The following is a 25,398-nucleotide window of genomic DNA, read 5'->3' as shown; positions in this document are numbered from 1 at the left end:
CTTTTGAGAGGATCGGGGTAGACGAGTCCTTGACTTAAGCAATATGGACCATGACTTGTCGTATCCGCAGAAAAAGAAAAAAACTTGGCTCTCCTGGAAGAGATGGACCATGCACCGTGTCGTCAAGGAAGGCGAGGCGGACAAGACGAAACGGCGACAAGATTCGGCGCTTCAAGAGGCGTCCCACGTAACGAAAGAGGGTGGAAAAGAGACGGTGGTTAGGAGGGGGGGGGGGGGGGGGGGGGGGAAAGATCTGATAAGAGGGGGCAGACAGAGAGGAAAAGTCAAGCGGCATAAGTCTGAGGCGGCGCCTCTGCCGGCGCGGTCGAGCTAAGGGCCAGCGAAGCATGGCAAATGATCCGTGTGCCACAGCTCCCACTAAAACACGTAGAGGAGGAGTGTGCGCCGGTAAAGCGAGCGCAAAGATGCACACCGAGACGAAGGGCAGGGATGCTGGCGCGGTAGCTAGACCAAAGACAGAGTTTGTGGGGCATATCTGATCCGCACAGAGCAGCGGAGAAACTAGGGCAAAACCAGAATCGAGTCCGACGGGCCTTCCGAATGGGACGCTGGGCATGCAAAAAAGCAAGAGGGCGGCGGCTGTGAGAGGGCTGACGAGTTTCCATTACTTATCTGATCATCAGATGAGATTAAAGGGCCCGGCCACCGCGTCCGAGCTGGGCTGCCCAGTGTCACTCACCCTCGTGGCCGAGATCGGGCGGAGGAGGGTGGTTGAGGGCGTGGCGGCATGGTGCCGACCAAAGGTCCAGCTAAACCAAGGCGTCGGTGGCAGCCATGACGGGCATTGTGCCATGTCAGGTGAAACGGAAAGCAACCCAAGGGGCTGACAGGCGCTGGTGAGGATGGATTCTGGGGAATAATGTTTAAATTAAACAGTGTGCGTTGGAGTCCCGCGGCAGTCATTGGGAGAGACGTGGAGTTGCAATGGGGACGGGCAGTGACGAATTATTTTGGGTGGGCAGGACAAGGAGCGTGGAGGAAGAGGAGGACGGGAGGTGCCCTGGTGGTGGTGGTGGTGGTTAGTGGAGTCTGGTGGGTCGGTCGGGTCGGAAGGTCGGCGAAATCACACCCGACAGGGCATGAGGTGAGGTCAGGTGGGCCCCGGTTCCTGCCTGAGGTAAGGTAAGGTGAGGTGAGGTGCCATTGCCTGCGCACGGACGCCGAAACCGAATTGAAGGTCGCTCCCGCTCGCTCGCGTCATCGTTGAGGTGGTGAAGTCCAGTCCGGACAGCCGGGTAAGTACCGTACCTTACCTGGACACCCCATCCCATCTCATCCCATCCCATCCCATCCCACGACACCGCTGGTGGCTTTTCCTATCCTTTTTCCATCATGCTCTTCAGCAGCTTGTCTCATCAAAGCCTGCTCCCTGCTCCCTGCTCCCTGCCGCTGCTGTGCTGAAATATTAGCTCTGTCTGTTGCTTGCTGTCTGCTTGCTGTGCGCGTCCGTCAATCTTCGCCTTCAGGTTTCATCCATGCCGTGTGACCAATTTTGTCGACATCATCGACTCTTCCACCACCATACAGACGCCGGCCAAGTGAGCCCGTCTCCGGCAATGCAGCTCACGAGCTTTCCCAATCTCTGTTCGTCAGATTCCTCGTGCGACCCACCGTATGCTGCCGGCGAAATCGTCCTCCATGGCCTCGACCAGCTTCCGGATGAAGCCATTATTGCCGGTTGGGGACTGTTGTTGGGCGCCTATGCAGGCGTTGATGATGTGAGCTTTCTGCTGGACGACAGCCTTGTTCAGGTTGGCGCCACTAGCGGCTGCATCTCGACGACGTCCGGACGACCACCATCAGCATTCTCGGATCACATTTCCGGACTCTTCTTCAAAGCGGCATGCTGCGCAACATTTTGCTCCGTGTCACGACCTCCACTGACATGCATCCAGGAACCTCCTCCGCTACATGTACCTTTGGCCCTGACCCTTCACTGCGACCGCTCGCTTGGCCGCGCGCGGCTTGCTCACTCTTCTCGCATTCCTGCCTGTCACGCTCAGCAAATGGCCGCGCAGCTGAAACGCTGCATTCTCGCGGCCTCAGGATCTGACCAGACTTCTCAAGCGCCAGTCTCGCTCTCTGTACTCAACCCTGAACCCAAGTTGCTTGATGGTCCACGGCTGCTGCACTACTTGATCCGCCGGGATCGCTACCACGATCAGCTCGCAATCGACTTTATAGATCGACATGGCACCCATCAAATGCTCTCCTACTCCACCTTGGATCGCCTCACCACCGTCCTAGCCCAGAAAGTACATCTCAGCTTGCCACCAACGAAGAAGCAGCACGTGGTACCGCTTTTGATACCTCAGTCACCAGAGCTCTACATTGCTCAGATCTCAATTCTCAAGGCAGGAGCCGCCTTTTGTCCCTTGAATCTGGACGCGCCTCCCGAGCGCGTCAAGTTTATAATCAACGATGTTTGCGCCCATATGGTCATTACCACCTCTTCGATTCGCCACAAGATACCCCAAGATTTTCCCGGTTGTGTTTTGTCTTTCAACCAACAAACCCTCAAGTTAGCATCAGATGACGCAGCAGACCTGCCAAGTCCGCTGCCGGAACAGCTCGCATATGTCATGTACACGTCCGGGTCCACGGGTACGCCAAAAGGTGTTGGTGTTTCCCACCTGGCCGCTACGCAAAGTCTTTTGGCCCACGACTTGCATATACCAGTGTTTTCGCGTTTCCTCCAATTTGCTGCTCCAACTTTTGATGTGTCTGTGTTTGAGACTTTCTTTACTTTCTTCAGAGGTCGTACTCTTTGCACTTGTGAGCGCACCGACTTGTTGAGCGACCTTCCGCTCATGATGAACAAATTGGAGGTGGATGCGGCGGAGCTCACGCCTACAGTGGCTGGCACCCTGCTTCAATCACGTCACGTCGTTCCACAATTAAGGCTACTCCTGACGATTGGCGAGATGCTGAGCCCTCAAGTCGTTCAAGAATTTGGCGGCAACGACGATAAGACAAGTATTCTGTGGGGTATGTACGGTCCGACAGAAGCCGCCATCCATTGTACGCTCCAACCTAGCTTTCCCTCCGACTCCAAGGTCGGTAACATTGGAAGACCCCTGGACACCGTATCCGCATTTATCCTGGCGCCCTCTGCAGGTCCTTCTACCGACTTCTCATTGGACGTTGTCCCTCTTGGTCAAGTCGGTGAGCTTGCTGTTGGTGGTCACCAACTGGCTAGAGGCTATCTCAACCGGCCGGAACAAACTGCTGCTGCGTTTGTTCAACACCCCAAATACGGCCGTCTATATCGAACAGGAGACAAGGCTCGGCTGCTTCCAGATGGAACTCTTGAGTTTCTGGGACGCACTATGTCCGGTCAAATCAAGCTCCGGGGCCAGCGTGTTGAACTTGGAGAGGTCGAGCAAGCCATATCGAATATCTCTGGTTGCCGCAATGCGACTGCAAGCGTCATTTCTGGCGTCCTTGTCGTATTCGTCCTCCTTTCCGACAATATTCTGACACCAGAGACTGTCATTTCCGAGTCTAAGCGCTGGTTGCCAGCTTTTATGGTTCCTGGGGATGTCGTTCTTCTGGACAAGCTGCCTCGCTTGCCGTCCGGTAAGGTGGACCGCCAAACCTTGGAGACCAACTACCAGAACAGGCAGACCCGGTATGAGGACCGCCAAACTCACATCGATGCGACTGAGCACAAAATCTGCCAGCTTGTTTCTAGAGTCCTCGCGCAGCCTGTCCTTCCCACTAGTAATCTTACGAGCTTGGGTCTCGATTCGCTAAAGGCCATAAGAGTCGCATCCCTCCTCAGATCATCCGGTTTCAAGATCGGGGCCGTTGATTTCCTTGCAGCGGATGATGTTGCTTCTCTAAGGTCGATGGTCCAGAGCACCTATCCTCCAACTCCGCCCGCTGTACATGAAGACTTCTTTGCGCAAGTTAAGCACGCCACTCTGGAGCTTCCTGAATTTGTCCCTTATCTACCCGAGGTCGAGGACGTATTTCCCTGTACGCCTGTACAGTCTGCCATGCTAGCTGAAGCTGCCATCAATTCAGAAGCCTATTGTAACTGGGTAGAGATCGAGATCCGACAGCCGTGCAACGCCGCTGAGATCAGGAGGTGGTTGCATCTACTTGCTAAAAAGAATCAAATTTTGCGCACTGGCTTTGCAAACTTAGGGCATCCATTTTCCTCGCACTCTCAAATCGTTTGGAACGGACTTTCAGAATCCCAAATCTTGGAAGTGTGCGACTTTGAGCGGGGCTTTGCTCTAAGTCCTCCTTCCTGGGCACTTCGGCCCTTGCAATTCCAGGTCCTGCTTTCTGACTCCGGCGTAAAGGTTCTCTGTCGAATGTTCCACGCTCTCTACGATGGTTGGTCAATCGATCTGGTGGTGAATGACTTGAACGAGCTGGCGGCTGGTCGCCCACCAAAGGACAGGCCACAATTCCGCGACGTTGTCGTCCACCACACTAGTCTGACCGAGGCTCATCTTGGTCGCTCCTTGAACTACTGGCGGAACCAGCTCGACAATTACGCTTATTCTGCGCTTCCAAATTTCAACGGCAGAGTCATTCCTGCCAGCAGTCTCCATGTCAAGTCCCGCGAGCTTACAACACGCTTGGATGACTTAAGACGGTGTGCTGCAGCGCTCAAGGTCAATCCACAGGTCATGTTCCAGGCCGCTCTCGCGTACCTGTTGAGTTTCTACCTGAACAACACAGATGTCACCTTCGGCACAGTCACTTCTGGCCGAACTATCCCGGTCCCTGGCATTGAGGAGATTTTGGGTCCTTGTATAGCAACTCTTCCTCTCCGCCTCGACGTCTCCCGCTCGCACAAAATCAAGAATCTTCTACTCTTGGTCCATGAGCGCAATCGGGCAATGCTAAAACATTGCGAGGTTCCAACAAGAGACATCAAGAAAATGTGCGGCCTTGCTCCAGGAAGTCCTCTTTACGATGTTCTCTTTGTTTGGCAAGAGACTTTGCAGAATGATGCTGCTCCGGATGCAATCGTCAGACAGGTCGATGGTGTCGACAAGCTTGAATTTAACCTGACTCTCGAGCTTGAGCCCCGCTCCCCGTCTGTACGCGCCAAAGCGACTTATGATCCTTCAATTTTGCCATCCCCCCAAGTGGATCTCATTCTGGGCCAGCTTGAAGAAATCACCAGCTTCTTCATCGCCAATGTCGAGGGTGAGCTGACGGAGTCTTCAAAGCACTTGAGCGACTCGTTGCTTTCGATGGACAACGTCGACTTTGATCATTTCGAATTCCAGGCAGGCCCTCCTTACTGTGTCGAGACTCGAGCCGAAATGACTCCAAACGCTTTGGCTGTTGAATTCAGCCATGCAATCTCGGAATCTGGAATGAAGACCGACCGAATCACTTACCGAGAACTCAACACGCGGGCCAATCAATTGGCGCATGCCCTTCTCGCACTTGGCACGACTCCTGAGGACCTGGTTTGCATCAACATGGAGAAGTCGATTGACTTGTACGTCTCAATACTGGCTACACTCAAAGTCGGCGCGGGCTACGTCCCAATCATACCAGAAACGCCCCTCGAGCGCGTGCGCTTCATCCTGAAAGAGGCCAAGGTCAAGACGATCCTTGCGCACAGCAGTACCTCTGCTCCTCTCGTGCCTCTTGGGCGAAACCTGATCAATGTGGACCAGTTACGTTTCGAAGATCATAGCTCAAAGAACCCAAATGTGCCATATGATGGATCACGCGTTGGCTACGCCGTCTTTACCTCTGGCAGCACTGGTACTCCAAAGGGAGTCCTCGTCACGCAAGACAACTTGATGAGCAACCTGGAGGTGCTCGCCAGAATGTATCCGGTTGACGATGGATCTCGCCTCCTGCAGCAATGCTCACAGGCCTTTGACGTCTCCGTGTTTGAAATTTTCTTTGCCTGGTACACGGGTATGTGTCTTTGCTCAGGGACCAAGGATGAACTGTTCCACGATGTGGAGCTTGCCATTCGACAGATGCGAGTCACTCATTTGAGCATGACGCCAACTGTTGCTGCTCTCGTCAGACCTGAGAATGTGCCAGATGTCAAGTTCCTTGTCACCTCCGGCGAAGCCGTCACCGAACATGTCCGTCGTATTTGGGCTGGCAGAGGCCTATGGCAAGGTTATGGACCATCCGAAACGACAAACATATGCACTGTAAATCCAAGAGTTTCCGAAAATGACCTCATCAACAACATCGGACGCGCATTCGCCAACACGTCCGCTTTCGTGATGGATGAAGCCAAAGATGTCCTCGTTCCCAAAGGAGGAGTCGGAGAACTTTGCTTTGGAGGTGACCAGATTTTCCGCGGATACTTGAACCAGCCTGAGCTCACCGCCAAAAAAGTCATTGATCATCCAAAGTTTGGACGCATTTACCGTAGCGGAGATCTTGGTCGTCTTTGTCCTGACGGCTCCATCCTTTTTACTGGACGATCGGATGATCAGGTCAAGCTGCGCGGTCAACGTATCGAGCTCGGCGAAATCAACAGCCGCATCCTTGACTGTCCTGAAGTCAAGGATTGTGTAACCCTGCTGCTAGGAAAGCATGGCAAGACAGCCCAGCAGTTGGCTTCCTTTTGGGTTCCATCTTACGCCAGTTCCAAGGAATTCGGTTCCATAGCGATTGACGAGCCGATCTCCAAGACTGTCTGTGCAGTATTTGGGTCCCTCGAGAGCAGTCTGCCAGCATACATGCTACCTAATGCTCTGATCCCTGTTTCGGCTCTTCCAAGGACGACCCAGGGAAAAACTGACAGGCGGAAGCTCACGGCTTTGTATGAGCAATTGACTTCCGAGTATCTTGAAGCTGTGTCACGCAAGGTGGGACAAATTGATGATTCGAACGACTGGTCAGACCTTGAGCACACTGTTGCGGTAGTTTTAGCAGATGTTGCCAAGCTATCCCGACAAGAGATTGGTCGCCAGGTCTCTTTCTTCGCATACGGTGTAGACTCGATCTCGGCAATCTCATTTTCCACAAGTCTCAAGGCCCGCGGCTTGCCCAGGGTGCCAGTCTCCACCATTCTCAAGAATCCTACCGTTGCCAGGCTATCGAAGGTGATCGAAGCAACGTCACCAGTCTACAATATTGAGGGTGCTGCTCTTGATCTGGATCAGGTCTTCAGCAGCGAGACAAGAGAGCAAATTTTTGCGGGTTTCGCCCGGAGTGGTGTTGCAGCTTCCAGATTACTCCCCTGTAGTCCTCTCCAGGAGGCCATGTTGTCGTCTGGAGGCTTAGCTGAGACCACAGCTTACCTGAACAAGATGCTGTTCAAGATCAATGGAGATGCCGACTTGATGCGGCAGTGCTGGTCCGACATTGTCAAACGGCATGACATTTTACGCACTTGCTTCGTTCCTACCGAAGACTCCCAACATGCCTTTGCTCAAGTCGTTCTGCGACAGTACGAAGTTCCCTGGGATATCATCGAAGATGAAGAGAGACTGATCGGCGTGCAAGTCGAGCACTATACCGAGAAAATTTTACCTTTGATGGATCCTTCTAAGAGGCCTCCTGTCCGCTTTGCTACCTTCAACACTGGCGATTCTGTTCACCTGCTGTTCTGCTGTCACCACGCCATATACGATGGTTTTGCTATGGAGCTACTGGTGACAGAAATCGAGCAAGTATACTCTGGCGCAGTTCTTCCTCCTGCACCGTCATTCGACCCGTATCTGGAGCAGATGATCATCGCACCCTCCGAAGAGGCAGATGCTTTCTGGGCTGCACATCTTCGAGCTTTGGAGCCGACTTCCTTTCCAGATCTTACTGGGCTCTCTCCATCTGTCCGCAAGGACATCGTGAGTCGCAAAATCTTCGCTGAGAACCTGCCCTTTTCGTGCAGTGAATTGGAGGACGATTGTCGTCGCCTGTCCTGCTCTTTGCTTGCGCTTGGTCAAGCTGCATTCGCAAAAGTTATCTCCGTTTACACTGGTGAGAATGACCTTTGTTTTGGTAACGTTGTTAGCGGACGTACCTTGCCAATTGATGGACTTGAGCGACTCGTCGCTCCTTGTTTCAACACACTCCCAATTAGAGTCAACTTTGATACGGTCAAGACGAACAACGACCTTCTCGCATCTCTGCAGTCCTTCAATGCTGACATTCTTCCTTACCAACTGACTCCACTTCGGAGGATCCAAGCGAACAACACCCAGGATGGCTCCCGTCTATTTGACACGCTATTCATCCTTCAACAATCGGCCTACCAATTGAACGGTGACATTTGGGAGCTCAAGGAAGATTTCGGAGAGATGGATTTTTCTCTGGTCTGTGAGCTCGTTCCGAACCGGAAAAAGGACGCCCTCGCTTTAATCCTCCGCTACGACGAGGCCTTCATTCCCAAGTCCGACATCTTCTGTGTGGCCAAAACATTTGCATCTGCATTCAAGTCATGCTTGCATGATCCATCAGCGCTGTCCAGCGATGTTGGTGTCTCCAATGAACTTCTATCTTTGAGCAACCTCGAATTTGAAACTTTAGAAACCTCCGCAGGACCGTTCTTGCACTCTGGCCTTGAGATGAATGCAGCATGCCGTCCCGATGCTGTCGCGCTGGAATTCCAGCATTCTGATGGCAATCGCGGTATGTGGACCTTCAACGAGCTGAACCAAATTTCCAATCAGATTGCCCATGCGCTGTTGATGCATGAAGTTTCCCTCGAAGACGCTGTTCCGATTTGTATCACGAAGTCTCCTTCATATTATGCCAGTGTTTTGGCTGTGCTCAAAGCTGGGGCGGCTTTTACTCCGATCGATGACAGTCTTCCTGCATCCCGCAAAGACTTCATGTTGAAGGAGCTTGGGGCAAAAGTCTTAATTGCTAGCAGACCGGTCGATACTTCATGGGTTCCTGAGACAAAGATCATCTTCTTCGAGGACTTGAGGGAGCTTCCCACGAACAACCCATTAATTCCTGGACTCAAACCAAACCACCTGGCCTATCGTCTCTACACCTCCGGCTCTACCGGAACGCCAAAGGCCGTCAGCGTGGAACACCGCAATCCAGTCCAAACCGTTGAGGCGTCCCGTTCCATAATCCCTTGGACTAACGAGACTCGACTTCTGCAATTTGCGGCCATCACATTCGACATGTGCTACTATGACTGCTTCCTGGCTTGGACCTTTGGATTTACTCTTTGCGCAGCTGAGCAGCCAGCAATGCTGAACGACATTGTCGATACCATCTTGTCATTAGAAATTACCTTGGTCGATTTGACACCGAGCGTTGCCATGAGTATCAAACCGGACGCCACTCCCAGCCTCCAGTACATGTATTGCATCGGGGAAGCAATGCCGCAAGAGCTCGTTGATCGCTGGGAGGGCAAGCTCGTCAACTCTTACGGTCCCACCGAAGCCGCATTCTGCGTGTCCATCTTCAAAGTCTCGAAAGGGGTCAAGTCGGCGGTGATTGGCAAGCCCTTTCCAACTACAAGCTTCAGTGTTCGGTCCAGAGACGGCTCGTCGACAGTGCCCTTATTAGGTGTCGGAGAACTGTATCTTGGCGGTCCACAAGTGGCACGCGAATATCATGCCAATCCGGAGAAGACGAAGGCCAGTTTCGTCATTGACGATGGCCGTCGTTTCTATCAGACTGGCGACCTTGTTCGCATGCTCGGCAACGGCACGTTCGAGTTCGTCGGCCGTGTCGATGATCAAGTCAAGATCCGTGGTCTGCGTGTCGAACTCAGTGAGATCAGTCACGTAGTCGGACAAGCCCATCCTGCCTTGATAGGTGTACACACACAGGTCATCCGCGCCTCAGAACAATCCAAGGAGCAATTAGTGGCGTTTTTGGCTGTCGGTAAAGAACCCAAGGCCCAGATTGAGCATGACCTTATTTTGAAGGTGAGGGACATGGCCAAGACCAAGCTCCCTGCGTACATGGTTCCCAAATTTTTCGTCCCGGTCGACAAGATCCCTCTATCTGCAGCTGGCAAGGTTGACAGGAAGGCGCTCAAAACGACGTTTCACGAGTGGCAAGTCGCCAACCAAAACTCGGTCCAGGAAGACGAACGCGAATGGACGGACGACGAACTCGAAGTTCGTGCTATTTTTGCCAAGTTGTCGAATGCTCCTATCCCGAGTATCAGCTTGCAAACTACAATCTACCAACTTGGTCTTGATAGCATTAGCGCCGTGCAGGTCGCTGCGATGCTAAGAAAAAAGGGCTTCAAGGCCACGGCTGTTGATGTTTTGGAGCGCCCCACTTGCGAGGACCTTGGAAGCGTTCTTCAGCTTGTTCACACTAATGGCGACATTTCTGAGCCGAAGTTCAACTTTGAGGCCTTTGATGAGATGCACTGCAGCTCCATCTGTCAAGAACTTAACATTCCCAGCGACCAAGTTGTCTCTGTCAAGCCCTGCACTCCCCTGCAAAGTGGAATGGTCTCCAAATTCTTGCAGTCCAAGGGCAGAATGTACTTCAATTACATGGAGTATCGTTTTCCTGGAGTGGACGCTGCCACCTTGGAACAGGCCTGGCGTGTGCTCTTGAAGAAGCATGAGATCTTGAGGTCTGGCTTCGTGCACATCAACGATTCTCATCACCCGTTCGGGATGCTCACATGGCACTTCACCGCTGCTGATCTACCAGTGACCAAGTTTGAAACAAGTGAGCACCAGAGGGTGGTGGATTGGCGCAATGAATCTCTCTGCCAAGTCCTCGACACTCTACACAAGGGCGCGTTCCGTGTGCTGCTGGCCGATCGCTCAGATGGTGTTTCGATGCATCTGTCTATGTTACATTCACTCTACGACGCTCAGAGCCTCCGCACTCTCTTGGACGACCTTGCAAACATCATTGCTGGCGCGGATCCGAGCCTTTCTCCAATAGAGCCAGGCCTGAGCGCGATTCTCGGATTAAGCGCTGATGACTCGAATCAGCGCAAGCAATTTTGGGAACAGAAGTCCAAGGACATCTTTGTGAATCCTTTCCCGAAAATGACTCCCTTGAAGGTCAGAGAGGGTGAGACAAAAGTAATCTCGAGGATCTCCGCCCAGAAACTTAGGCTGTTGGAATCTGGTTGCCGACATGCCGGTGTTTCAATGCAGGCCGCTGGTCAGAGTGCTTGGGCACGTCTTCTATGCGCATACACTGGCGAAGAAGCGGCAACCTTTGGTGTCGTGTTCTCCGGGCGCACACAAGACGACACGAAAGCCGTTGCCTTCCCGTGCATTACTACAGTGCCGCTACCCGCGCGCAATCATACGACCAACCGTGCTGTGCTCGATGACATGATGGCTTTCAACTCAGCCGTCCGCAAACATCAGTTTACTCCTTTGACAAAGATTCAGCGCTGGACCGGCCATCCTGACGAAGTCCTGTTCGACACCATTTTCGCTTACCAAAAGCTCGACGATGCAAACGCTGTCTCAAGAAAGTGGAGGTTGGTGAACGAGGAAGCGACTGTCGATGTCGCAATCTCTATTGAACTCGAGCCGAACAATTTGGATCAGCTTGAGCTCAGAATCTGCTTCAACACAGACCGATTGCCTCTCGAACAGGCACAGTCGCTGTTGGAGCAACTCGACACAATCCTCATCGATCTCATCAACCGACCTGACGCTGATATGGATGCTGCTTTTGAACGAGTACCGCATCTGTTGTCCATCACCCCACCGAAGGAACGTGAGATCCAGACTGATGTCGAGCTTCTCCATGAGTTTGTTGAGAGAAGCGCTCGTCGAATCCCTGACAAGATCGCCTTTGAGTTTGCCACCAATATCGAAGATGGAAAGGTCACGAGCAAGTGTTGGACGTACAGCCAGCTCGACGCCGAGGGCAACCAGATTGCCAATCTCCTCATTAGTCGGGGAGTCCAGCCCGGTGGCCTCGTTGGCGTCTGCTTTGACAAATGCCCTGAGGCATCGATTGGTATCCTCGGAATCCTCAAGGCCGGATGTGCCTTTGTCGCTCTTGATCCAGGGGCTCCTGTTGCGCGTAAGGCTTTCATTACAGAGGACTCAAATGCTCAGCTCGTTCTCTCAATGAGCCACCAGTCAAACGACTTCAAGGAGCAGGTCAAGGTACCCCTCATCAACCTGGACGAGGAGGATTACTCCAAGTACACAACAGAGAGACCGCAACTCTCCCGCAACATCACTCCTCAAGATCTTAGCTACTGCCTGTATACTTCTGGTACTACTGGCACGCCCAAGGGTTGCGAGCTGACGCATGAAAACGCGGTGCAAGCCATGATGGCTTTTTCTCGCCTGTTCTACCCCCGATGGGACACGAACTCAAGGTGGCTTCAATTCGCTTCTTTCCATTTCGATGTCTCTGTTCTTGAGCAATACTGGTCTTGGGCTGAGGGTATCCGCCTCACCTCTGCGCCGAGGGACTTGATCTTCGAAGACCTTGCTGGTGCCATCAACGCTTTGCAAATCACTCACATCGACTTGACACCGAGTCTAGCCAAGATTATCTCCCCAGAAGACGTGCCATCTTTGACAAGAGGTGTGTTCATCACCGGTGGTGAGGCCTTGAAGCAGGAGATTCTCGACGCATGGGGCAAGCACGAAGTCATTCACAACGGATACGGCCCCACTGAAGCTACAATTGGCGTCACTATGTTCCCAAGAGTGCCCGAAAATGGCAAGCCGTCCAACATTGGTCCTCAATTCGACAACGTCGGCTCCTTCGTCTTCAAGCCCAAGACCAATGTTCCTGTTATCCGCGGGGGTGTGGGTGAGCTTTGCGTCTCCGGCAAGCTTGTTGGCAAGGGATATCTCCACCGCCCTGAACTCACCGACGAACGTTTCCGGTACCTGCCCGAGTTTGACGAACGCGTCTATCGTACTGGTGACTTGGTCCGTATTCTCCACGACGGATCCTTCGATTTTCTGGGCCGTGCCGATGACCAGGTCAAACTTCGTGGCCAGCGTTTGGAGATTGGAGAAATCAACAGTGTCATCAACCAAAGCGAGGCTCAAGTGCTGGATTCGGCTACCTTGGTTCTGAAGCATCCGAAGCAGCAGAAGGATCAATTGATCAGCTTTGTCGTCACGAAATCTACCTACCGGAAGAAGCAAAAGCCAATGGTTGTTTTCAGTGCAAAAGAGGACATGCAATGCGCGCAAGATGCTTGTCGTTCCAAGCTGCCGACTTACATGGTCCCGACATACTTCATTCCACTTACGTCGATGCCACTCTCGCCCAACAACAAGGCCGATGGAAAGCAGCTCAAGGAAATATACTCCACTCTGAGTGCCGAGCAGCTCCAGGCCATTTCCATTTCCTCGGAGGATGGCGGTGCTGCCTCGTCAGCTGAAGAGAAGAAGATTTTCGAAGTGCTGACAACCATGGCTTCCGTTTCCAGCGACAATATCTCGCGCAGCTCCAGCATATTTGAGCTTGGTCTTGACTCCATATCTGTCATTGGCTTTGCCAATGCCCTGCGTAAAGCTGGATTCAAGAATGCACAGGCTTCAAACATCATGAAGAATTCTGTCATCAGCCGGCTTGCCAAAGTTTTGTCTTCAACTGGTGTCAACAATTCCGAGCAAAGCGCGATTCTTGCTGCAAAGCAAGCCATCTCTGCCTGTCAACATCAGTATAAGACTTTTGCCGCAAGTTCTCTGAGCATCGATCAGGCCGATATCGAAGGCATCGCTCCTTGTTCGCCACTCCAACAAGGCATCATTTCGCGAGTCTTGGAGAGCGAGAAGCCAGTCTATTTTGCCTCTTTCAAGTTCGAGCTAGCCACAGATACGGACTTGGCAAAGCTCAAGGCCAGCTGGCAGACCGTTTACGAGTCTGTCCAGATTCTTCGAGCGCGCTTCGTGCCGACTGATGATGGATACATTCAAGCCGTGCTTCGTGACACAAGCCTTCCTTGGGTTGAGTCCGAATCCGAATTTTCCAGCGAAGAGCGGTTAGAATCTTTCTTGGATCAAAGGAAACACAAGTGGTGGAGTCAGAATCGCGACAAGATTCGTAGGCCGTTCGAATTGGTCGCTGCTGCTGCTCCTGCGAAGACCTTGCTTTCGATCAACATCATGCACACATTATACGACGGCGTCAGCTTGCCAATACTGCTCCAAATAGTGCAGGCGGTGTACTATGGAAAGGAAGCAATTGACTTCGGACCAAGGTTTTTGGACGTTCTACCGTATGGACCGCTGAGAAGCATTCCGGAGTCTCAAGACTTCTGGAAAAGTCATCTTGCGGGAGCGCAGAGTCCTTTGATGCCCAGTCTTATTTCAAAACCGCAGGACGAAGATGTTGCCGTCAAGCTCCGTCTCGACGACATAACTGCCTTCGAAACAGTAAGGCGCAGATTGGATGTGACGCATCAGGCCCTTGCGCAAGCGTCTTGGGTGGCTGTCCTTCAGAAACACTTCGCCGGCTCAGTGACTTTCGGCATGATTGTGTCTGGCCGATCGATCGATTTTGAAGGTGCGGAGCGCACGATTGGTCCGTTGTTCAACACTATTCCTTTCCACATGCGCATCGGTCCAAACGACAACTGGGTCAACGTCGTTCGCAAGTGTCACGATTTCAACACGTCCTGTATGCCCCACCAGCACACACCGCTCAGGGACATCATGAAGTGGGCAAAACGGCCGACGAACCAAACCCTGTTCGACACTCTGTTCGTGTTCCAACACGAAATGGAGACTGTAGAGCCATATGCTGAATTGTGGAAGCTGTTGGATGACCAGATAGAGGCAGACTATCCTTTGGCTTTGGAAGTGGAGCACAAGATCGATGGCAGCTTGGGGCTCACCATCGTGGCTCAAGGCCATGTGATGGATGAAGAAAATGCGAGAGGTCTCCTTAAAGAATTCGAAAATGCGCTACGCGATCTTCTGAGTAATGAGGGGGCTTTGGTGTCAGCCACAGTTGATGTGATTGAATCTTCTGGGTCTCAGAACCAGAATGCCCCGGGAGAAAATGGAGTCAATGGCTTTAGAAATGGCGTGGATGGATTTGAGTGGACACCGGTTGCGCGCAAGATTCAAGAGCAAGTCGCAACGCTTGCTGGCATGGACATCCAGGAGGTTGATGAACATGCGACAATCTTCGAGTTTGGACTTGACAGCATTGACGCCATCAAGCTGTCTTCGAGGCTCAAGAAGATGGACGTCAATCTACCGGTCAGTCACATCATGCGAAGCCTGACAATTCCGAAGATGGCGCGCGAGGTCCAAGACGTAGCGACAGACAGTAGCGATATGACTTCTGGTATCACCTTGGCGACTGAAGAGGAGAAGTTGCGCAACTACTTCCTTTCCTCCAACCGTCTAGATATGGAGAAGGTTGATCGCATCCTGCCCGTCACTCCTTTGCAAGAGGCCATGGTTACCGAGATGGTTTCTTCGGGCTTCAGACACTACTTCAACCACGACGTTTTGAAACTCGCCCCCGAAGTTGACCTCGAAAAGATGAATCAGGCTTGGAATTCGGTGTATCGCAAGTCCACAATTTTGCGCACGGCATTCGAGGAGATTGATGATCCGGATTTCGACATCTCCTTTGCTCAGATTGTGTACAAGCCCCGGAATCTGACTTTCCAGGAGGTCGACATTGTTAACGAGAAAGATATCGGCCATGTCCTGGAGAACATCAGGGAGAGCACTGCTAAGAACGACGGCAGGGAGGGACTGCTCCAGCTAACAATCGTCAGTTCCTTGTCAGCCAAATACTTAATCCTGTCTGTGGCTCATGCTCTGTACGACGGATGGTCGCTCGGCCTTTTGCATAATGACGTGCAAAGCGCGTATGAAAGGAAGTCTATCCTTCGCCCATCTTACGATAGAATTCTGGAAAGCATCCTCAATGCATCGGGAAAAAGGGCTGCCAGATTCTGGAGAGACTTTCTCGAAGGCGCGCTGAGTAGCATAATTTCACACGTCGCGCATGTCCAGGGACAAAGTTCTGACTTGAAGGTTCATCGACTAGAGCGCAAGTGCTCCATGTCTACCAATAAGCTCCGAGTGTTCTGCAAGAAAACCGGCATCACTTTGCAAGCTCTCGGCCAGACTGCCTGGTCACTCGTACTCGCCGCTTACTTGGGCAAGCTGGACCTCGTCTTTGGTGTGGTATTGTCAGGTCGTGACACTCAGGAAGCCGAAGATGTCATGTTTCCGACCATGAACACCGTCGCCGTGCGGTCAATCGTTCATGGAACGAGGAAAGACATGCTACGGTACATGCAAGAGAACATCGGGAACATCAGACAATTCCAGCATTTTCCCTTGCGAAAGGCAAAGGCCATGACCAATACGCACGAAAAACCCCTGTTCGACTCACTCTTCATGTTCCAGGCTCGGCCCGATGAAAATGGCGTCAGTGACTCTGGAGCTTTGTACAAGTCCATCGGTGGTGCTTCGGATATCGAGCATTCAGTGGCTGTCGAAATGGAAGCGATTGGCGACGCCTTGGTGTGGCGCACCGCTTGCAAGTCGGACGTTTTTGATTCGGCCGGAACCGAGGAACTGCTCAAGAGGGTCGACGCCGTCATTCAAGGCATCTTAAACGCGCCTGACGAGGCCGCTGTGGTATTTGGAGAAGAAGGGGTCTGTGTGTGTGGTCTGCCTCCTTTCAGGCACGCCCCCACCGACAGCGGATCTAAGCAGGACGAGCCGCACACCAATGGAGTACATAACCCTAAAGAATGGTCGAGTCTAGAGCAGACTATCTGCAAAGTTCTCTCGAGGGTGTCGAAGATCCCTGAAAACGAGATCACGAGGGACGTGACGATTTTCCATCTTGGTCTCGACTCCATTAGCGCGATCAAAGTCTCTGCGCTTTTGCGCAAGACGTCGATCAAGATCAGCGTGAGCGAAATGCTGCGCGCTGGAACCGTTGTCAACATGGCCAAAGCAATTGAGACCACACAGCCAAGTGCCATTCTTTTGGCAGCTCCTGCGGCCAAGATCTTTGCAGAATACTTCAAGGGGCTTGATGTGGAGAAGCTACTGACAGAGGCTTCGATTTTGTCAGTGGATGTTGAGCAAGTCATGCCTGCCAGCGCCGGTCAAGTTTACATGTTGTCTGTGTGGCAACAGACCGAGGGGCAGACACTCTACCCAGGCTTCAGATACAGAATCTCTGGGGTCGTCCACCAGGACGTCCTTCGCGATGCTTGGATTGCTACCGTCGCCGCGAATCCAATCCTCCGCACGGCTTTCCTTGCCACTGGCGACCAAGAGCTGCCTTTCATCCAAGTTATTTTGAACTCTCCTGAGGATTCGTTCCATCTGATTGATGAGTCTGCCTCTATCAAGGCGCGAAGCGAACAACCTTTTGTCGCTCTGTTCGCTCAAAAGCAAGGAGAAGGCTGGATTCTCACGATCAAAATTCATCACGCCCTGTACGACGGAGTCAGTCTTCCGGTAATTGTTCAACAGTTCGAAACACATTGCAACAAGGCCGCTCCCAATCCAAATTCGCCGACAGTCTTCCCTACCCTCCTCGCTCACGGTGTCGCTCGAGATACCATCGCTAAACGCAATTCATTCTGGACGTCTTACCTTGCGAGTTCAGCGCCAGAACGCCTGCCTCAGCCACAATCAACAAAGTCAGGCCGCACCAGCGTCTTCAGGACCAATATAGCGCCGTCTCTCCTGACAGTCGAGAGGATCGCGCCTAGTCACGGTCTCAACATCCAAACGCTCTTCCTCGCCGCATACGCGCGTATCTACGCGCGTCTGACCAACTTTGCCTCCACCTCGGACGTCATTATCGGCATCTGGCTCGCCAATCGCGCGCTCTCCATCGACGGCTTGGTCGATGCTGCCATCCCAACCGTCAACCTCGTGCCTCTGCGCGTTCCTGCGCCTTTGAAAACACCTCTCTTCGACACTGCCAAGCGCATCCAAGCCGACTTGGCTGACATCGGGACAGCCGAGAACTCGAGCGTCGCCTTGAGCGAGATTCATCATTGGACTGGAATCCAGGCTGACACATTTGTCAACTTCTTTAAGCTTCCAGAGGGCGAGGACAGCAGCGCCGTTGCAGGTGCAACAGAAGGGGGCGCTGGCCAAGACAACAGCATCAGGGTCCACGAGGTTGAGCTTCCAGATCATCCAGCAGAGGGATGGAGTCATGTCGAGAAATATGAGGGCTTAGAGAGGCAGGATGTGCCGGAGTTGGCAAACAATGCGGTCAAGGACTCCTACTTGGTAAGCTTTGCCTTCAGTCCCTGACAAGCCGTTATAATGAGCTGACGCCTCTTGCACAGCATTCAATTGACGTGGAAGCTGTTGTTCGCGGAGGCGACCTGCACATGGGCGTCTACTGCGACGCGGGTATGCTCGATGTCGCAGGCGCCAAGCGCATAATCGACGAGATGGCGGAGGAGCTGAGACGAGTTTCGTAGATGGATCTCTTCACCTCTCTTTTCGGTTCTAATCATGACTGCGACGACTTTTACGACCTTACTTCTTGTATCTTACTTGCAGCTGCACATGTTTCTCGCTTGCCTGCTTGCTTCACGTTCGGTTTCTGTCCAGCTTTCGGTATATGTGAACTTCGCACGCTGTTTTTGCTTTGTAGACGACCGCTTGTTTTGTCTTTTCGCTTTTGATATCGGCTACAAATCTAGACCATGTGAAAAAGCGAACTCACGTAGACATTAAATGCTTGCTTCGGTGCGTGTACCGCTGCCGTCGCTACTTGACGGTGGGCGATTGAATGCTCCTTGTCACATCCCCTCAACACCTTCGGATACTCCCCTTCTCGCTCCTCTGGATTCGAATGCTGCTCGTGCCTTTCTCGGGTCACTTCTGCGTTGGGAGCTTGAATGCTCCGAGTACGCGTCAGTTGAAACTTTGCATTCTCCCGGCCTTGTTACGCCACGGGCTTCGAATGCTCCTTATGCCCGTCTTTGGCCACTTCTGCCTTATGGCTAGAATGCTCAATGAACGCGTCAGTTGAAGCTTTTCCTTTAAATTCTCCCGGCCTTGTTCCTCCTCGGACTATGAATGCTCCTCAAGTTTGTCATTGCTGCTTCGACACTTTAATGCTCCGAGTACATCTATGTCCAAGTCTTCGAATGCTTCTTGTGCGCAGCTCTTGTATCCACCTTATGTGGCTCCGTTGCAGTCGTTGAATGCTCCCTGTACGAGTCCGTAGCGGTCCTTGGATGCTCCTCATGCGAATTTGTCAAGGCCTTTGAATGATCCCTGGCCGCATACGCTCCTACGTGCGAATGCTTCCCACACGCCTCCTTAAGAACACATGAATGCTCCTAGTCAGTCACATTGTCAATCTAGACAAGCTGGAGGTGATATGGAGCATCCATCCGCTCGACACTTTCATTTTTTGTGGGAGCATTTATGGGCTAGTCACAGGGCCTTGTCTTGCAGTCATGTGATTCCCTCCGAGTTCATATCTGTCGTCGGCACCGCCGTTGGCCTATAGCCTTATAAAGCAAGTAGATAAAAGGGGTATCAAAGCCGATATCCCACCAAATGCCACTGAGACTACTAAACCCTTTTTGTAAGCAAAGCAAAGTGAAGCAAACCCGGGTACAACCCATCGACAACTCTGTCATGCATAACCAGAAGGAGGCTCCGTCTGCGCTCCACGTCGACAAGTTGGTGCCGTCTACTCCCTCTTCAACACCATTTTCTTGGCTCTGGACGCACGCTTGCCGAGGTACAGGCGGTCCATCTCATCCTCTCCGTCCTCAAGATCCTGCATCTGCTCCTCGAACTGCTGAGCCCACTTGGCCGCGAGGCCCTCAACCCGGTCCCTGAAGGGCCGCCGGGGGTCGTCGTCATCGTCCGGGTGAGGCTGCGCGCGGCCGCTCAAGAGCTCCTCCAGGCGGTTCTCGCAAGCCTTGGCGGAGTGGAAGGTTTGATTGGATAGGTCGTTGAGGGTGAAGGCCGTATCCTCAAAGATACGGGCGTTGACTTGGGCGAGCTCGCGCTCATGGCGCTTTTTGTTGATGTTATGGGCCTTGATCAGAGCTTCGTCCTAAGTCTGTCAGCACGCTGGGAGCATTCGTCATGATTGAGCAGGATCTCACCTCTTGCATGGTCCAGTGCTTTTCTTTAAACTGGAGAGGCGCGTCGTTGGCAGCCATCTTGGCCAGGCGGATCCTTCGGTAGCGGGTGCCGATAGTCTTGGGAGAGTATTCGCTACCCTCCTCCTCCGCGAGGATCTTGGCGATCTGGGTGTCACCAAAATTCTGGGCTTTGTACTCGAGGATTTTCTGGTCCAGCTTGTCCAAGACGTCGGTGATTGGGCGTCTGCCGCTGGTGAAGTCGTCCATGACGTGCAGGTTGGCAGTGCGGAGAGCGCGCTCTGGGTCAGTCTCGCCGGATTGGTGCTGTGGCGAGTCAGCTGTCAGCTTGGGAGGCTTCATGTGTAAGAGAGAAGTACTTGGTAGGGGTCCATGGTTGTAGAGGAAGGATGGGTAGAGGTAATTGTGGTCCATGCGTTGGCGGTCACGTGCGTTGAAGATGGAGGGAGGATTGGGAGCAGTTGAGGGAGTTTTGTGCTGGTGGGTGACTCACTCGCTCTGGAGGGAAGGAGCAACCTGCCCACATCTGAACGGGAAAGTGCCCAAAAGGGGGTAAGTGGGTAGGTCCATACACTGTCCAACGTCTAACACGATTCAGTCCAAAGCAGCTGGGGGTCTTCACGCACTCACTGCTGAAAGCAGAGTCCTGGGAGGCTCCATCATCTATTGCTCTGCTGACTGCCCCGAGGAGCACTCGTACTCTACAGCTCAGGGGGCATTGATACTTTGCTGGGGACTAGCCCAAGGAGCATTCGTACTCTGCTACTGAGTAGCGAGCGCAAAGAGCATTCGTACACCTACTATCGAGTAGCTCAGAGAGCATCCATAAATACGTACTGGGTAGCTTAGGGAGCATTCATCCGTCCGCGACTGAGGAACAGCTTCGATAGTCTCCGTACATCGAAACTGCAACACACAGGAAGCATTCCTGCGCTGGACGAACGTACGACCAGGGATGGAGCTTCCAGTCCGCCTGCGTAGCCATACGCAAGGAGCCTTCAATTGTGGAGTAGATGCGTACAGGGAGGCTTGGTTGGTCTTCATCGGAAACGCAAGAATACCTCAAGACTTCGCCCGGTGTAGGATGTGCTCCAGGGCAGAGTCAATGTGTCTACGACAGATATCTCCGCTCTTTTCCTTGCTCTTTTGTTGTTGGTATCTCCATCATTGACCCACAGCCATTCATGGAAGCAGAACTTCCTTGATCGCAACGGCAGGCATTGGAGATCCTCGACCGCTTCTTTTCGATTCGCACCAGGGTACTACCTGTATGTCCCTGCAAGTCAACGCGTGCGGGATGCTTCATGCGCCTGCAGTTGGTTTCTCCGATTGAGTGGAGATGGACTCTGGGTGTGAGGACAACAAAGGCTAAGGAGCGTTGGGAGTGGGTATGATGACACTGTGGCTGTGATGTAGGTGGTGAGGAGGGAGGGATGTGGTCGAAACAAAGTGGTCGTGGTACAGGCTAGCATGACGTCAGGTGCCCGCAGTTCAACTGGCTGCGCCAGGCGTTGTCCGTGTGCCCGCTCCTTAGCCTTCTACAGGCGCTGGCCTGTTGCTATACCTTGCTTCAACCGCTTTCACTTCGCCTCGCCCAAAATCCTACCTATTTCACCTCTTCTGACGCTCCCCCTTTCTGCGCTCCGCTGCGCTGCGCATCCATCGCCCCCTGTCGTCCACGTACCATCGCCACCATGCTCGAATACTTTACCTACAAAAAGTTCAAAGAAAACCGCGATAAGAAGAGGCAAGCCGAGTCGCCTGCACAAACGCCCAAGTCGCCCGATCCGAGCGAACCTCTGCGCGACCATGCGCGCGATATTCCTGAACCACGATCGCCTATCCTCGACGACCGCGACGAGGCTTTCTTCGAGAGAGTAACGTCTGCTGGCTACGAAGCCCAAGAAGAAGAGACGCCACCTCCGCTGCCTGCGAGGCCCGGCACAGCCCAACATAGCTTGGAACATCCAAGGGCGAAGACCATAGAAGCGGAGAATGTGCCTCTCCCGCCGTCTCCTGCAGCCGATGAGAGCAAGGCGTCAAAGGATAAAGCGCGCAGCTACTGGTCATACGTGCAGGACTTGCCTAAAAGGGCCCTGGTAGGTTGCATCCCACTCGGGTTCAGGTTTGCCTCGTTCTAACAGTGTCACATAGACAAAGAGGCAAAACAAAACTGCAGGAGACACACTGGCCTCGGCAGCAGGCGCCGTCAAGAGAGGCGAAGGCGTTCCCCTCAACCCCGATGGCACGCTCAACGAAAGCGAAGCCAAAAAGGAAGAGCGCGACCTTACACAAGTTCTGGACCAGCTGAACCTTGCCGCGGTCAACAACCGCGTCTTCAGCTTCTCGGAAGAATCGCAAAACCTGCTCGAAAGATGGAAGCAAGTGCTCCGGGACATCGTCTCTGGCGCTCCGCACGCGTATGACGATCTCGAACAATTCTTGACGGGTAGCGAGAAGCAGCTGGACAAGATGTACAACAGCCTACCGCCGTTTGTGCAGAACTTGGTCAAGTCGCTGCCCGTTAAGATGGCAGCCATGCTCGGCCCAGAGGCTTTGGCTGCAGCCGAGGGAAAGCAGTTCGATTCCAAGAAGCTGGCTACTGAGTCGACCTCGAAAACGAAGAAGCTCGGAAAGAAGGCCATGCGCATTCCCTCGCTGAAGAGGCTCGTCACTGAGCAAGGCGCCATCGCCGCAATGCTCAAGAGTATTCTCAACTTCCTCAAGCTGAGGTTCCCGGCTGTTGTGTCCGGCACAAACGTCTTGATGAGCTTGGCAGTGTTCAGTAAGTCTGCCTCCGCGTCTTATCCAATACTACTGCTAACACAGTTTCGCAGTCCTCCTCTTTGTGGTCTGGTACTGCCACAAGCGCGGCCGAGAAGTTCGCCTTGAAAAGGAGGCCGCCATGCACGGATCGCAGTCATCTCTCGAAAGAAGTGGCTCTGAATTCGACGACGAAGACATTGTCTTGGAGCCCATCCGCCCCACCAGTATCGAGGAGCCAGATGGCCCTTCCCGGCCCACCGAGCCGCCAATCCACATCCACACGGATCCTGCCGCGCCAGACAAGCCGAGTGCGGATGTCAGAGATTTGCCGTCGGTGCTCCATTTGCCTCCACCGGGCAGCAACACTAAGGACACTGGAAGAGAAACCGGCTCTTGACGAGGGAGATCGATACGACTGAAATATGATACCCACGGTTATGATGATGGCTGTTGAGTTTGGGCTTCGGTGTTTCGCGGAGAGCTGGCAGCAAGATTGATTGGACCTGCGATTCTCAAATACAGGAGCGGTCGTCGTAGTTTGAAAATGACTTATACCGCAGAATTTTTTGTAATGACTTAATACCACTTTGCTTCTTTCTCGAAACTGCTGAGCCGATCATCGATTGAAGGCTAGGAGAGTCGATGTTTTCCATTGAAATGTCTAGGGAAGCTTCTTACCCTCATGTGCCTCGTTATATATAGCCCCAAATTTTGAGAACAAATTCAGAAAAACACCCGCTAGTCATGATTCATTACTCAGGCGCCATAGACATGCCGGGAATCCAGGCAAACGCCCGAAATCCACGCCAATATACGGCTCGCACACGGTGCGGTTCATCAATCATTCAGAGCTTGAAATCGGCGGCCTGCCGCTCCCAACCCATGGCACTCGGCTCCATGGCAGCCACCTTTTCCACCAGTTCGAACTTGCGATCGCGGGCTCGCTCGGTGCACAGCTCGTATATGGTGCTCAGGTTGAATGTCAGGGCGTGGAAAGCGACGCACGAGTCTTGGGCCTCGTCGATGACCCGTTCCAAAGCGTCTCGCGCATCCGTAATGCGTCCCACGTACAGCAGACAGACGGCTCTGTTCTGCGCAATCATGTGATCTGTGGGGTTTTGGGCGGCGAGTGCTTCCCATACAGTGAGGGCGGAGGTGTAGTCGCCTTCAGCCATGGCGATGAGAGCGTTCAGAGGGTCGACGGGTGGGGCGGCGTCGGCGGTCGATGGCGTGGGAGGAGATGGCAACGAGGAAGCGGCGACACTACGCTTGGCTGCGTCTACGTCGCCCACGCGCAGCCATGTCAGCGCCTCCATTGTCTTCAAGCGTGATTTTTCCGGTGTGCGGGGCGTGGGCTCGGCCTCGTCGGCGGTCTTGCTACTCTCTGCGGGACCGAGCGTAGTCAAGTGCCGCGCTGCACCCTCGCACTCGCCCATTTCAATCAAGGCATTTGCTACCCTGATACCAAGCTCCAGCAGCCTGTTCTTCCACATCTGCTTTGCCTCGGGGTTTTGGGCCCTGATGGCTTCGAGCCTGGCCTCTCGGGCCAACTCATAGTAGCCCATGACCCCGCGCCGCCAATCTCCATAGCCCAGCCCCATCAGGCGAACAGCTAGTACTCGGAGCTCCCATGGCACGAGATGAGCACCGGTTAGGGGGTGCCGGTAGAATGCGCTGCTCAAATCCCCAAGAGGCTTTGCTTCGGTGGCGGCGAGAGCATGTTGGTTTAGCAGCGATAGGCACGCGAGCCGGACGTAGAGCAGTTCAAAGATCTTTTCATGGTCTGACGGCAAAGTCTCTTTCAGCAAGGCATTTGCGGCAGCGGAGGCGGCCAGGCGGTAATGTCCGTTGGCGAGAAGGTCATGAAGGGGAGTCGACGCGTGCGGTTGATGTCCGCTGGAGAGAAAGGGTTGCGGAATCGTTTGCGGCGGCAATGGATGAAAGTTCCCAGGATGTAAGAGGTGGGAAAAGTCCTTTTCGAGGTTGGCAGAGGGGGTCGAGAGGGAGGCAGCAGGAGAGTTTGCTCTGAGGGAGGGTTGCGGAGAGCGTGCCGCGGCAGCGGAGGGAGCTGGGGCTGGTCCGTCTGAGAGCGGGCTAACCAAAGGTAAGCACAAGCGCAATAGGCTGGATGTGATTGGCCTGAATTACTTGAAGTCGGCGTCGAGCGGACCTTTGGTGGATTGTCTGGTCACGACTGCAGGGGCTCGTTGTCAGCGCTTTTGGAGCTTCTGGGGGGGGGTGTCAGGGGAAAAGATACCGCGTCGGCGCTCGTCGGTTGACGGTCCACGAGCATGGCCTCTGGCGGGAGCAGGCGACGAGGACGACATTTGGAAGATGGACGACGATCGCGGGGAATTTCTGGTGGATGACGTTGGCTATCGCGGTGGTGATGGTGGTTCAGGTAACCTGGATGTCACGGAGATAGAGGGGAGTTTAGCGAGGCAAAGGGTCCGACATCGGCGACGAATCATGGTCGGTCACTTTTTGCGGCTAAGTTAAGGCACGAAGCACATTACCTTAGACCTACATATCACTAGTGACTCAGTCAACACCAAGCATTCCCCTCTTTCCAAAGTCTTTTTGTGCCTGTCGACACCCCAATTCTCCCTCCTCATTCCTCCCTCCTGACCTCTCGC

At 53.4% G+C, this 25,398-nt stretch overlaps 4 protein-coding genes across 4 annotated transcripts; 2 read left to right on the top strand and 2 right to left on the bottom strand.

Annotated features, from left to right (window-relative positions):
- Nucleotides 1-2,027: 2,027 nt before the first annotated feature.
- Nucleotides 2,028-18,346, top strand: IWZ02DRAFT_379214 (uncharacterized protein; the record flags this gene model as incomplete). Its single annotated transcript, XM_066765030.1, has 2 exons — nt 2,028-18,149; nt 18,209-18,346. 2 exons carry the CDS (start codon nt 2,028-2,030, stop codon nt 18,344-18,346), a joined length of 16,260 nt encoding a protein of 5,419 aa, XP_066621850.1.
- Nucleotides 18,347-19,575: 1,229 nt separating this feature from the next.
- On the bottom strand, nt 19,576-20,410 carry IWZ02DRAFT_434152 (uncharacterized protein; the record flags this gene model as incomplete). The annotated part of the gene is made up of 2 exons (XM_066766341.1): nt 19,576-19,947; nt 20,000-20,410. 2 exons carry the CDS (start codon nt 20,408-20,410, stop codon nt 19,576-19,578), a joined length of 783 nt encoding a protein of 260 aa, XP_066621849.1.
- A 1,169-nt stretch (nt 20,411-21,579) lies between these two features.
- Nucleotides 21,580-23,383, top strand: IWZ02DRAFT_298849 (uncharacterized protein). Its single transcript, XM_066763899.1, has 3 exons — nt 21,580-22,095; nt 22,151-22,781; nt 22,834-23,383. Exons 1-3 carry the CDS (start codon nt 21,691-21,693, stop codon nt 23,157-23,159), a joined length of 1,362 nt encoding a protein of 453 aa, XP_066621848.1. The 5' UTR covers nt 21,580-21,690; the 3' UTR covers nt 23,160-23,383.
- On the bottom strand, nt 23,384-25,164 carry IWZ02DRAFT_298823 (uncharacterized protein). Its single transcript, XM_066763898.1, has 3 exons — nt 25,020-25,164; nt 24,911-24,956; nt 23,384-24,856 (listed from the first exon to the last, which is right to left on the bottom strand). The coding sequence occupies exons 1-3, from the start codon at nt 25,087-25,089 to the stop codon at nt 23,608-23,610; spliced, it is 1,365 nt and encodes a 454-aa protein (XP_066621847.1). The 5' UTR covers nt 25,090-25,164; the 3' UTR covers nt 23,384-23,607.
- Between the last annotated feature and the right edge of the window lie 234 nt (nt 25,165-25,398).

This window comes from Phyllosticta citriasiana (assembly GCF_038021145.1).
Source record: "Phyllosticta citriasiana strain CBS 120426 chromosome Unknown IWZ02scaffold_8, whole genome shotgun sequence".
NCBI lineage: Eukaryota > Fungi > Ascomycota > Dothideomycetes > Botryosphaeriales > Phyllostictaceae > Phyllosticta > Phyllosticta citriasiana.
Note: the sequence above shows the minus strand (reverse complement) of the source record. Positions and strands in the feature narration are given on the sequence as shown.

What these genes read in the sequence shown, in the direction of transcription:
- IWZ02DRAFT_298849 (XM_066763899.1), top strand. Translation starts at nt 21,691, where the DNA reads ATGCTCGAATACTTTACCTACAAAAAGTTCAAAGAAAACCGCGATAAG. An exon ending in ACTTGCCTAAAAGGGCCCTG is followed by an intron (nt 22,096 to 22,150) that starts GTAGGTTGCATC and finishes AGTGTCACATAG; the next exon opens with ACAAAGAGGCAAAACAAAAC. An exon ending in GATGAGCTTGGCAGTGTTCA is followed by an intron (nt 22,782 to 22,833) that starts GTAAGTCTGCCT and finishes ACAGTTTCGCAG; the next exon opens with TCCTCCTCTTTGTGGTCTGG.
- IWZ02DRAFT_298823 (XM_066763898.1), bottom strand. Translation starts at nt 25,089, where the DNA reads ATGTCGTCCTCGTCGCCTGCTCCCGCCAGAGGCCATGCTCGTGGACCG. An exon ending in AACCGACGAGCGCCGACGCG is followed by an intron (nt 24,957 to 25,019) that starts GTATCTTTTCCC and finishes GAGCCCCTGCAG; the next exon opens with TCGTGACCAGACAATCCACC. An exon ending in CCGCTCGACGCCGACTTCAA is followed by an intron (nt 24,857 to 24,910) that starts GTAATTCAGGCC and finishes ACCTTTGGTTAG; the next exon opens with CCCGCTCTCAGACGGACCAG.